This window comes from Oryctolagus cuniculus, chromosome 10 (assembly GCF_964237555.1).
Source record: "Oryctolagus cuniculus chromosome 10, mOryCun1.1, whole genome shotgun sequence".
Lineage (NCBI taxonomy): Eukaryota > Metazoa > Chordata > Mammalia > Lagomorpha > Leporidae > Oryctolagus > Oryctolagus cuniculus.
This window is the reverse complement of record NC_091441.1, coordinates 27,205,398-27,219,020: the sequence shown is the minus strand read 5'-3', so window position 1 is coordinate 27,219,020 and position 13,623 is coordinate 27,205,398. Positions and strand designations below refer to the sequence as shown.

Here is a 13,623-nt window from a genome sequence, read left to right as displayed (position 1 = left end):
TGTGGTAATTTACTTTGTAGTTGATGGTAGCTAGAAGATACATGTGGAATATAAACTTACCTTAACCAAAAGACTTCAGTCTCTGTTGATAAAATTTAGACCCACAGTTATTTCTTAGCTCTTTGACAAAGAAGTTATATGCTGAGAATGAAGTAAAGAAAGCTGGTCACTTTATTTATAAGAATGTAGGGAGGATGGGAAGAAGTCGCCCCGTTTCTCTGACATCTTCTAAATCTTTTCCGTTAGGTCTGTCAGCTGCTGCTGGAATCGGTGTTGATGACCTTCGTCGTTTATGCATACTCAGGATGAGTTTTGTGAAAGGCTGGGGACCGGATTACCCACGACAAAGTATCAAAGAAACGCCTTGCTGGATTGAGATTCACTTGCACAGGGCTCTCCAGCTCCTGGATGAAGTACTTCACACCATGCCCATTGCAGACCCACAGCCCTTAGACTGAGGTCTTTTACTGTCAGGGCCCTAACATTGTCAGGATGGTGGACTATAAAATGCAATCCTGTTTATTATCTGAAGATATATTTCACTTTTGTTCTGCTTTATCTTTTCATAAAGGGTTGAAAAATGTGTTTGCTGCCTTGCTCCTAGCAGACAGAAACTGGATTAAAACAATTTTTTTTCCTATTTAGAACTTTTCAGGCATGGCTCAGAGCTTGAAGATCAGGAAAAACGCATTCTTACTAAATCTTTACCAGTTGTGTATGAAAGAGTCATTCCAATGCTGGAAAATTTAGCCCTTTAAAATGTCTTAGAGCCTTTTATATGCAGAACATTGATGTGTGTGTTATTCTACAGAATAAATTCAATACTGCTGATTTTAAAGGCAGAGAAGTGCTCAAAGTTAATTCACCTATGTTATTTTGTGTGCAAATTGTTATTGTTGGACAAACTTTACTCCAAAATATTGTGCCATGTGGGTGAGTTAATTTTACCAAGAGCAACTTTACTCTGTATTTAACAAATAAAATAGTAATGTATTATAACCTTTTATCCAAAATATTTTTTGCAAGTTAAACTAGTGAGGTGATTTCAATTCAGATTGTCTTGCAACTCAATTTTCTTTTGACAAGGCAAAACACTAATCTGAGTGTGTATTAAGAATTCTTTAAAATTACTAGACAAAAATGTCATTTAAAATTACATTTGTTATCCCTATTGGATGACTATCAGGGAGTATACTTTTCCCCTATTAAGCAGTAGGTATGTTCGTCTATATACTAGGCACAAGGTTGGCTACTTTGGCCTAGAAGAGGAATTTCTTTTCCTTCATTAATTCATAGGGAAAAGTTTTGTATTTTTAAAAACACTAAAAGCAGTGTCACTCAACATAGTATTTCACTGTTCTGCAAAGGTGACAGTGCTTAATCTAAATGAATATTTTGGAAACTGGTAAATTCTGTGTTAAATACTGTGCAGAATAATGGAGACATTACATACAGTTCATACTAGGTAGTTTGGATATTTTTGTACTTGATTTGATGTGTGACTTTTTTTTCATATACTGTTTAAATCATGTATGTTATGATATTGTTTAAAATTCAGTTTTTGTATCTTGGGGCAAGACTGCAAACTTTTTTATACCTTTTGGTTATTCTAAGCCCTTTGCCATCAATGATCATATCAATTGGCAGTGACTTTGTATAGAGAATTTAAGTAGAAAAGTTGCAGATGTATTGACTGTACCACAGACACAATATGTATGCTTTTTACCTAGCTAGTAGCATAAATAAAACTGAATCTCGACATACAAAGTTGAATTCTAGGTTTGATTTTTAAAATTTTTTTCTTTTGCACTTTTGAGTCCAATCTCAGTGGCAAGACACCTTCTACTAAATGGCAGGCAACAGCCAGTTCTATTGGGCAGCTCTGGTTTTTCTCTCACACTCTACCAGGACTTTCCCATGGATATTGTATATTACATGTAGAGTTGGTTATTTTTTGAATTTTTATTTTGCTGTAGCAAAAATAAGCCTAGTTGTCTATGTAAAAGAAGGTCTACGCGATAAATATTGTGAAATATATCAAGGATTATCTTTCAGATGATTTTTTGTTTGTGAAGGGTCCTTGTAAACTTACAACGACTAAAGTGTGTTACAGATTTGAGCCATAGAAGCACTTATGCGTAATAGTCCTTTTTATAACAGCTGACATGAACAAAGCTTTTTCTGCCTTGCTTAGAAGGTCTCCTTTATAGGGCCATCCTGTAGTTCTGCCACTGAGTTTGCTTATTGCTGTGATTGAAACATAAATTCTGATCCAGGCTACGCATCTTCTGTTTTTTAAATAACTTCTCTACCAACTCATTTGTACTTTTGAATACTCAAGTACTTTCAGTGAAGACCTAATTTTCATCTGTAAAAGTTAAATGATTTAAGTTTTGTTGACAGAAGTATAAAAAGATACCTTCTTTAGAAATTTTTATCTTTAGGCCTGTTTTACTGTGAAAGAAAAATAGGAATGAGAGGAGAGAGTCTTATAATGAGAATTTTAAGAATCCAGATTATTTGATTAGAACCCTAACCATGCAATGGTACCATCCATTACCTCCTTTTCTACTTTAAGGAAGGTTTTCATGTTTATTCACCTGCTGGAAGTATATAGAAAGTATTTGCTAAGAAATATCTCTTTATAGCCAAACCACCAGTCTTGGTTTCTTTCTACTAAGAGCCATAAAATATAGAAGTTTTTCTAGTTATTAGTTGTTATATTACCTAGATTGAGGCATGAGCTTTTGAGAAAACACCCATGTTATGATCAGCTGTTTCTCACAGCTTGGTTATTAAACTGTGTTTCTATTTCTTAGATGTGGTCACCTTTGATAAGACAAAAAAAGTTTCCCCAGGTTTAAAATTTTTTGTGTGCTTTGAGGATAAAATAGTTTCCACAGTTCTCAGAAATTGATTATTGTCAGGATATGGTTCTGGGTAGGTTTTCTTTAATTCATATCTCAAAGACTCTCTGAATGTTGAATTTCAGTGAAAGCGGAACGAGAGGGGAATCAAGTACAGCCAGTATGAGACCCATTCCACTTTTGCCGGTGCCTTTCATGAAGTGTATTATCAAAGGGAATCCTTAATGGTATTGCCTTTATTTTCCAGGGAGTGATTCTTTTTTGGGATATAATTTATCTTGTTTTTTATAGTTTGCTGCCCTGGTATACAGAGATAATGATAATCACTGCCATTCAGTCTTGTTTTTCCAGAAACATAGCTCCTTTATAATGCCCTAGACATTGAATAGGTCCCCTGTCCCATTCCTCCTGCGAAAAGTACAAGTTAATAGGTTTGATGATCCAGCTTAAGGTTAACCATTCTTGAAACATCCAGGTAAACAACACATCTTAACTGTGTTATATATCGAAGTTTAAAATGTCCTTTCTTCTAGATGAGAAATCATCCAATTTTAAGTTTATTGCTAATTGCAGGAAAGTAATTGCAGGTATCTTTTTGACTGTGGCCATCTGGGAAAGAAAAATTTTACATGGTCTTTAAGTATCCGTGGAGGCTGAAGACTAGAAAGTGAAATGTTTCTGCTCTGTTTTGATGGGCACTGACCGTCAGTTGCTCTCTAATGATTTGATGCCAAGTCAGGTTAGTTCAGACTTTTTTTGAAAGCCTTTGGAAGAAGCAATTTTTTCTTCTGAGAGAGGCCGAATTCTTTACGTTGATCATTTCTGTAGTTCTCTTTATCATTGTCATTGTATTCAATGATAGCGGATGGGGATAATAGTGAATTTAGGTTACCGAGGTACTGAGTGTATGAAAGCATATTGCATATAAAGTCTGTTAACTTTTTCAGAGGTGGAGTTTGCCCGAGACTAACAGATAACTGGGAAGAAATGCTTCTTTCTCCCCTAAAGGCAGAACCTGTTTCATTGCATATGACTAAATCCTCCTTGGCAAGAATCTGGGAAATAAGCTATGAGAACATTTGCAGTCTCTACCATTTTTCCCCTGGTTGAATAGATAATTTTTGTTCTAATATACCAGGAAGGAAGTAAAAAGTCAGCGGCCTTATTCCTAGCTTTGGTTTCAGTGCTGTTAAGTGGTTTATCTTGTTTTATCTGGCGTCAAGGTGGATTAAAAATTTACACATAATCAAAACTTGCCTTATTTAAGCGGTAAAACTTTTTTCCAGCCATTTTTGATTGAGTTACTTAATTTGTATACCTGGATTTGCTGTTTTTTTTTTTTTTGTTTTTTTTTTTTTTTTTTTTTTTTTGTGCTTAGCTGGTTGTGTGGACTTCAGGGGCTTCTAAGACAGGCAGGACTGTTTTGTCTTTTGAGTATGTCAGACTGCTGTGGCTTTGAATTTTTAGTTTTTTTTTTTTTTTTTTTTTTTTTTTTTTGACAGGCAGAGTTAGAGAAAGATCTTCCCTTTTTTTTTCGTTGGTTCACCCCCCAAATGGCTGCTATGGCCGGCTCACTGCGCTGATCCGAAGCCAGGAGCCAAGTGCTTCCTCCTGGTCTCCCATGCGGGTGCAGGGCCCAAGCACCTGGGCCCTCCTCCACTGCCTTCCCAGACCACAGCAGAGAGCTGGACTGGAACAGGAGCAACCAGGACAGAATCCGGCGCCCCAACCGCGACTAGAACCCGGAGGATTAGCCAAGTGAACCACAGCGCTGGTCGAATTTTTAGTCTTTTTAACTCCTTTTCTGCCCCTGAACTTTTTCCTTCTCAGCAGCTGCTCCATCACGTTTTCCTTTTCTTTAGTATTCTCTTCTTACTTTTCTATTTCTACTTGGGCAAGGAAACCAGATAACCAAACTTACTAGAACCTTTTCTAAAAACACAGTACAAGCTGTGGTGCAGGACCCAAATGCTTTTCTATAAAGTATTGAAAAGGACTTCAGTGTACTGGCATTCAACATTGCATGGAATGTTTCCTGGTTCTTGCTGGATTTCAGGTAGTTGAGGCAAAGAGAAGTAAGTCATATTCCTATTTTTCCACTTTAGAGCAAGGCTTGGAAAGGTTGCATTGCCTCCACTTCAGTGCTGATAATACAGAAACTGGTGTTGCAGGGGTTCCTACATTAGCATCAGTAGCCTAAAGGACACCAGCAAACACACACACAACACACAGAAACACAGAACAAACCTTGGGAAATGGAAGAGCCATTTTTGTTTCGTTTTGGTGTCCCCTTTTCAGCTGCATCTTCTGGCCTTCATCCTCTATAGATACTTTGACCTTTAGGTGCCTTTATGGGAATTGAGGGTCTGATATCCTGCCCCAAGGAATAGCTAAAGTTACTGCTGATGTTTTCAGGGATTTTCACATCAGACTTGAATGGATGAGTGAAGCTCTTTACCTTTTCTTAAATGTGGGAAGGACTGAAGACATTCGGTGAAGACAATCATTTCTCTCCATTGATGTGGATGGTTTTCACACAATTTATTTAGGATGCTCTCACACTAGCTCTAGAGCCAGTATTCTGGATCTGATTAAAGGCTCTGGGTTAGACCAGACAGTTGCTCTGCCACTAATTTGATGTGTGACCTTGGGCAAGTCATTCACTGTCTCTGGGCCTCAGTTGCCTCATCTGTAAAATGAGGGGAGTTGGACTAGATTTGTTCTTCCAGCTCTGAATTCCAAGTGACCTTGCCTACCTCACAGCAGTTTGGGTTTCTTCCTTACCTTTGCTCTGCTGTTGGAGGGGGCTTTTTTCTTATTTCTGTGTTATTTTAAATGAGACTAGGCTTGATATTTTATTACTGTTCTCCGATGGACAAGAAGTTACATAATATGACCTTATGACTTAATTTTAACCAAAGGCCAGCACACCATAGGGACTGCAATAAACACTTTACACAAAACAAAAATCTGAGAAGAGGGGTGGGGAAAGCCTTCATTTACTTTTTCCATCATCTCTGTTCAAAGTTTTTAAAGGTTTTGAGTCATGACATTCCAGCTTTCACATTGGCATATGTGACACCATCCTCTTAAGTGCTGTGTGCTGGCAATTTTTTGTTTTTGTTTTTCAACTAAAATGGATGGAAAACCTATTATCAATGCCTAATGATATTAGAGATCATTATTTTGAGTCTTTGGTTTCTTAACTCATGTGTGCTCAAAACAGGGAGATTGTTCTGAACTGCATCAATTAAAATGGTTTACTTGTATATGACTCAAGAAAACAATACCAGTGTATGATTACTCACTTTATTTTTGGCTCTTTTGATTAGATAACTTCTGGCTGGATCATTCCTTTCAGAATTGTCTTCCAGCCTGTCCTTGGATGAGTAGAATCAGTGGACTTGGCTTTTTCAAGGACCTGGGGAACCTTCTTAAGGGGAAGGGTGGGGTGGGGACTGGGGAGTCCTGGTAGAGGCCAGCTCTGTGGAAGCTGGAGAGGAAGGAATGAAACCAGCTGCTGTTGCTGAGGCTGCTTGTCACTGATAGAAGGACTCATGGGCTTGGATTGGTTAAAAAGGCTAAACACAGAGTTGGCAGACTTCCTCCAAATACTGGCTTCTGTTCAATGCATTAGACATGTGATTTAAGGGAAAAGTCTGAATGGCTCTAGATGATGAAAACCTGGTGGGCTGCAGAGTCCAGTTTGGAAGAAGTGACTGAGGTGGTGGGGACAGATTTGGTGGTAGTGTTTTCCAACTCCGTCTCCTCTTCTGAAGTCAGAGGAATGCAGCTATGCCAAAACCCAGAGAAGAGCCACTTGTTAGCTTCTGCTTTTGGGAAAACTGGTCAGCTGAAGCTCCCGTAGTTCCTTTGTGGCTTTCTGTATACTTTTGCCTGGTTGAAGTCTGTGGCTAAAAAATAGTTGAACCTTTCTTGAGAACTCTGTAACAAAGTATGTTTTTGATTAAAAGAGAAAGCCAACTAAATCATTATGTGCTCATTCTTTTTCTTAAGCTTGTGGATGTCTTGGATCTGGAAAGAGTTCCTCATCACGTAGAGAATTCTCAACTTGAGGTCAGCATTTTCCTTCATTGCCTTCACTCCTGTGGCCACTAAAATGGGAAGAATTAATGGTATTTCAGATGTGACCCTGGAATAACATTCCCTGTTTTTTTTTCTCATTTCTAAAAGGAGGGTGTGGAGCTATGGTGATTGGAGAAGAGGTAGGGTTTAGGGGCTTATGATGCTTAACAGAGAAATAGAAATTGAGAATTAGAGACCCTATAGTTGCCCATGTAAGGATTTTAAAAAGCTATTTTTTTCTCCCAGCTGCTTCTGTATAATGAGGATCAAAGTGGGCAGTGGAGGCAGGGGAGAGGGAGCATCAAGTAAGGGGATTCTGTCTCAAAGGCTTGTCAGTAGCACAGCCACACCAATATTTTCTTTCTGATATGACTGACACGAGGTCCCAAGATGTTTATCAGACAAGAAACTTGTTCTCACCTGTTTGCTAACCTGAGGTTAACAGTATTTTAGGCTAGAACTTGAAGAGGGTATTAGGTTGACGTTCAGTTGAAGAAAACAAACAAAACCAATTCTTTGTGGAGTGCTTCAGAAGGAAGGGCAGTTGTGTGTATTCTTCATCTCTCTGCCCTCCACTCTTGAGCCTTGATTCTTTGTGTTCTATTATTACATACAACTCTCCCACAAATGGCAGTCTCAAAAGGTAGGATGTTCTTATCTCCTGCAAACCTTCCTTACCCCACTGCCTCACTGATAAATTGCAGAGCCCGTTCCCACCAGCCTTTATGTTCTGTTAGTTTGGGCCCTGCTTTTGGGGTAGAATCCATATCTGCATTCTGATGTTTTCCTGTTGGACCACCATTTGATCTCAGACAGATGGACAGGATATGTTCAGGCAGACCAAAGGATGTGTTGCTAGAAAACCTACCCTAAAGAATGGTTAAAGAAGGGGCATCAGCATTGTGGCACAGCAGTGTAAGCCACCACCTATGATGTAGCATCCCATAGGAGCTCCAGTTGTAGTCTCAGCTGCTCCACTTGTGATTCAGTTTCTTGCTAACACACCTGGTAAAGTATTAGAATATGGCCCAAGTACGTGGGCTCCTGCTATCCTTGTGGGAGTTACAGATGGAGTTCAGGCTCCTTGCTTTGGCCTGGCCCAACAATGGCTATTACACCCATTTGGGGAGGGACTAAACCAACGAATGGAAGATCTGTCTCCCATTCTCTCTGTGAATCTGTCTTTCCAAAAAAAAAGAAAAAATGGTTAAAGGAAGTTTTCTGAACAGCAGAAAATGATGAAGAAAGAAAATTTTGGAACATTGAGAAGAAAGAAAAAACATGGTAAGCAAAAATATGGGTAAATATGCTCTCCTGAGATTTCTAACTTCTTGTTTAATTGAAGAAGAAATTATAATACTGCCTAAGGTAGTTCTGAATTTATCTCGAGGAAGTACTTAAGACATTATGAACAGGGAAGCATAAAGAGATGTATAGGATTGTAAGTTTTCTATATTTCATTCAAATTGGTAAAATGACAGTGGTAGGCTGCAGCAAGGTATGTATAAGTAATGTAATACCTAGTACAACTACTAAAAAAGCTCTACAGAGAGTACTATAGGTACAGGGGAACTCTAAAACATATTCAGGTGGCTCAGAATAATGCAGAGAAAGAGAAACAGAAAATACAAAAACAGATATTGGCAGAATAGATTAAGAAACATGACCCAACTGTGTGTTCTCTACGAGAAACTCACTTCAAACATATGAAGGCAGAAAAAAAATGTATGTTAGGTAAACATTACCTATTAAAGGAAAGCAGATAAGATAGAGCAAAAAGAAGCAACATAGGGGAATTATATGATGATAAAAGGGATAGTCCATTAAGGAAATGTAATCATGGATGTGTATGTACCCCCCGAGCTACAAAAAAAGAAGTGAATGGAGGAATATGTTCACAACTATAGTTGGGGACTACCACACCTCTCGATCTAGGAACAGCTAAACATAAGATCATCAGTTATTTAAAAGAATTCAATATTATCATTAGCCAGTAAGATTTAAATGACGTTTATGGGATAAAGTATTCAGGAACAGCAAAATACATGTATTTTTCAAGTGTTAACAACATAGACTACCAAATTCTATTATGGGCTGTAAAGCAAAGCACATTTATAAGAACTAGAATTATATGGAATTATACTGGAGTTATACAGAATATTCTCTGACAACATGTAATAGATGTGGGCATCAGTAACATAGATAGCAGGAAAAAATCTCCAAACAGTTGAAACTAAGAGCACACTTCAAAACAATCTGTGCATCAAAGAGGATGTCTCATGGGAAGTTTGAAAAGCTGAATTGAATGAAAGTGAAAATAAGGGATGCCAATGTTTGTGAGATATGGCTAAAGCAATGCTAAATTAGGCTAAATTTATAGCATTAAATGCAAACCTTAGAAAATAATTAAAGACCAGGCAGGCATTTGGCCTAGTGGTTAAGCTGCTGGTTGGGATGCTTGGGTCCTATGTTGGATTACCTGGGTTCCCTCTCAATTTCAGCTTCCTACTAATGTGCACCCTGTGATGACTGAAGTAGCTAAGCTAGATCACAGCCATGTGGGAGCCCTGGATTGAGTTCCTTACCCTCTGCTTCAGCCTGGCCTGGTCTGGGTCATTCAGAGAGTGAACTTGGGGATGGGAGCTCTTTGTCTTTTTCTCATTGCATCTCTAATTAATTAATGAATTAATTAGAAAAGAGGAAAACCCTCAAATCAATACTCAAAACTCCCACTTCCAGCCCCCTAAAAAGAAGAGTGAAATAAATAGAAAGCAAGCAAAAAGAAGGAAATACAGAGAGCTGAGATCAGTAAACCTGAAACAGAAAAACAATGAAAGAGCTAGTTCTTTGGCAAACTAAGCAGCAAGACTGACAGAAAGATGCATATTACCAGTTTGGGGAAAGAAGCTATCACTACAAACTGGACATCAAAAGGATAATAATTGAATACATGATTTTAATAACTGATGAAACTGACAATTGCTTGAACTACTATAACTTACCCAATATAAAAGAGATTATTCAAATAGGCATATAGCTATTAAGAAAATTAGACCCATAATTTGAAAAATCCTAAAAAGGAAACCTTTAGCCCAGATGATTTCACTGAAGAATTGTTACTAAAGGAGAATGAATAACAATTCTGTAGTCTTTTCCAGAAAATAGGACAAGGGAATGCTTCTCAATTTATTTTATGAAGCTAGTATTACTCTGAAAGATAATGCAAAGAAAACTACAGACTAATATCCCTTAAGTATTTATAGGAAAATCTTGAACAAAACATGAGCAAATCGAACAGCAGTGCATAAAAAAGAATGATAAATCATGACAAAATGAAGCTTGTTCCAGGATTGTTTGAATGGTTCAGTATTTGAAATCAATCTGACCGCATTGTTGAGCCACAGAGGAAGAATCTCATTGTCCTATCAATTGATTCAAAGCATGTGACAAAATCCAGTGTACATTCTTGATAAGAACTCAAAATAGGAATAGAGAATTTTCTCTACTTGATAGAGTCCTCATAAAAAACCCACATACTTAATGGTAAAAACTTATTGCTTAGGTCAGGAACAAGGATGTCTCTTTTAATAGTGCTGAATGTGTTAGCCAGTGTAATAAGACAAGAAAAGGAAATAAAGGTATTCAATTTGGAAAGGAAGAAAACAAAATGGTCCCAATTATGACTGTGTAGAACAGCAATAGGAAAGTATGAGGGGGCTTCAGAAAGTTCATAAAAAATGGAATTCAAAGGATTTCATTTTTGTGCAGAAATTTTTAAAAATTCATGCATAAGAGGTATTCAAAAGTTCATGGAGAATGTGTATTGTGAAAAAATTGCATGGGTTTCAGAATTTTTTACAACAACAAATTTATCTTGTAATTTAATTTCCCACAAACTGTTTGAAATATCTATGTATTTTTTTGAAAATCCTAAATCCAATAATTGAATGCTATGTTAGGATAAAAGCTCTTTGTACAAAAAACACCCAAAAAAAACCCTGTAGTTTCAATAAATGTGGATACAAATTAAAAATGCCATTTATAATCACTTTTAAAAAGATACTTGGGAGTAAACCTAATAATGTGTAGGACTTACATACTGAAAATTACATAGTGCTGATAAAGATTAAAAATGGAAAAATACTGTTTATGAATTGGAGCACTCAGCATAGAAAATATGTTGATCCTCCCCAAATTTTTATTAGAATTGATAGACAGCATGCACAAAACTCTTGATAAGAATTTTATATTCATAGACAAGATGATTGTAAAATTTATGAAAGATAAACTATTATGAATGTACATGTATTGTATGAATTGTATGAATACTTCATGCAATTTTGAAAAGAATAAAGTGGGAGGAGTCAATTTCAAGATATTTAGCTACAGTAATCAAGACTGGTATTGGCAGATACAAAGGTCAGTGGAAAAGAGCAAAACCTAAAATCACACCCACACAAGTATGTACAACTTTAAGCTATATTTGTTTGTTGAAAAGCAGATTAAAAGAGAAAAAGGTAATCTTCCATCTGCTGGTTCATTCCCCAAATGGCTGCAACAGCCAGGTGTAGGTGAGGCCAAAGCCAGGAATAAGGAAGATCCTTGTCTCCTACATGGATGGCAGGGGCCCAAGTGCTTGATTTTTGTTGTTGTTGTTGCTTTCCCAGGCACAGTAGCAGGAAGGATCAGAAGTGGAGCAGCTGGGACTCCAAACTGGCACTCTGATACAGGATGTCAGCAGTAGAAGTGGTGGCTTAACCTGGTAGACCACAATGCCGGCTCCATAACTTTTTTCAAAGATGCAGGAGCAATTCAGTGGTGGAAAGTTAGCCATTTACCAAATGGTGAAGAAAATAGACACACATAGACTGAAAAATGAGCTTTGACCCAAGTCTTACACAATATTTAACCAAAAATGGATCAGGCAAAACTTTTAGACAAAGAATTGCTGAGATCTAGAATTAAGAAATTCCTAGACTTAACTCCAAAAGTATCATCCATAAATGGGAAAACTGATAAAATGGATTTTATAAAGTTCACAACTTTCACTCTGCAAAGCCGTGTTAAGAAAAATGAAGACACCATTTCAGACTTGGAGAAAATAATTGCAAGCTACATATCCAATTAAAGACTCGTATCCACAATGTACAAAGAATCCTCAAAACTCAGCCATAAAACAATCCAGTTAGAAAATGGGCAGAAGACAAAGATATTCTACCAAAGAGGACATCCAGATTGCAAATAAGTACATTAAAAGATGTTTAGTATCACTAGGCATTGAGGAAATGCAAAGTAAAACCAGAATTAAGCATTGCTGTAAGCCTTTCAGGATGGCTGAAATAAAAAGTGATGATGTCAGATGCTGGTGAGTATGCAGAGAAAATGAGCACACATACTTTGCTAGTGGGACTGTAAAATGGTACAGCCACTCTGGAGAATGCTTCGGCAGTTCCTTCACAAACATGAAATACACACCTTTCATGCAGTCCACCAGTTGCACTCCCAGAGAAATGAAAACATGTTCATTGAGAATATGGATCTGAATTTTTTATAGCAGTTTTATTGTGATAACTAATGGCTGAAAAGAACTCAGATGCTGTTCTGCACATGAATATTTTGTTTTAGAGATTAATTTATTTGAAGGGCAGAGGGACCAGGTGATGGAGAGAGACTTCCATGATTGATTCACTGACCAACTTGCAGGCCCAGGCCAAAGCCAGGAGCCAGGAACTTCATCCTGGTCTCCCCAGATGGGTGGCAGGGGCCCAAGTACTTTGGCCATCATCCACTGCCTTCCCAGGCACATTAGCAGGGAGCTGATTGGAAGTGCATATTAGCTGGGATATGAACTGCTGCTCTGTTAGGAATCCCATGTGGTGGCTTAACCTGCTGTACAACACCTGAATGAACTGTGATACATCCATGGACTACTACAGAACAACAAAAAGGAGCAAATCTTTATACATGGAACAACCTGCATGAGTCTTGAGAATTATGCTGAATGGAACAAAGTCAATTTCAAAAGTTTACAAATTATTTACTGAACATTCTTGAAATGACAAAATTGCAGAAACAGTAAAGTTGGTGGTTGTCAGGGGAGGGCATGGTATGGGAAGTAGGTGGCTGTGGCTATAACAGGAAGAGATCCCTAGGGATGGAAATGTTAGTCCTTCCCTGGATTGATACAGTGAGCCCAGGATGATGATTGTGCTTTGCCTATCAAGATGTTGTTACTGGGGCTGTCACTGTGGCACAGTGGGTTAATGCCCTGGCCTGAAGCACAGGCATCTCATATGGGTGCCGGTTTGAGACCTGGCTGTTCCACTTCCAATCCAACTTTCTGCGATGGCCTGGGAAAGCAGTGGAAGATGGCCCAAGTCCTTGGGCCTCTGCACCCGTGTGGGGGGCCCTGAAGAAGCTCTTGGCTTCTGGCTTCAGATTGGCACAGCTCTGGCTGTTGTGGCCAATTGGGGAGTGAACCATCGGATGGAAGACCTCTCTCTCTCTCTCTGCCTCTCCTCTTTCTCTCTGTGTTACTCTTTCAAATAAATGTATAAATCTTAAAAAAAAAAAAAATGTTACTGAGAGAAACTGGGTAATGGGTTCATGGGATTTCTCTGTGTCATTTCTTACAACTGCATGTGAGTGTAATTATCTCCAAATACAGTTG

The 13,623-nt window shown here is 38.0% G+C and overlaps 1 protein-coding gene across 4 annotated transcripts in view; it reads left to right on the top strand.

The window, feature by feature from the left end:
• The window catches only part of SMAD4 (SMAD family member 4), a 66,392-nt gene extending 59,536 nt beyond the window's left edge, over positions 1–6,856 (top strand). For all 4 annotated transcript variants that reach the window (XR_007921790.2, XM_051851945.2, XM_051851943.2 and 1 more), the window contains one exon: positions 247–6,856. Coding sequence is in view for 3 of the 4 variants with exons in the window: in XM_051851945.2 (XP_051707905.1) it covers positions 247–458 (212 nt within the window). In the remaining variant the exon portion in view is untranslated. The remainder of the gene's footprint in view (positions 1–246) is intronic.
• Positions 6,857–13,623: the final 6,767 nt, after the last annotated feature.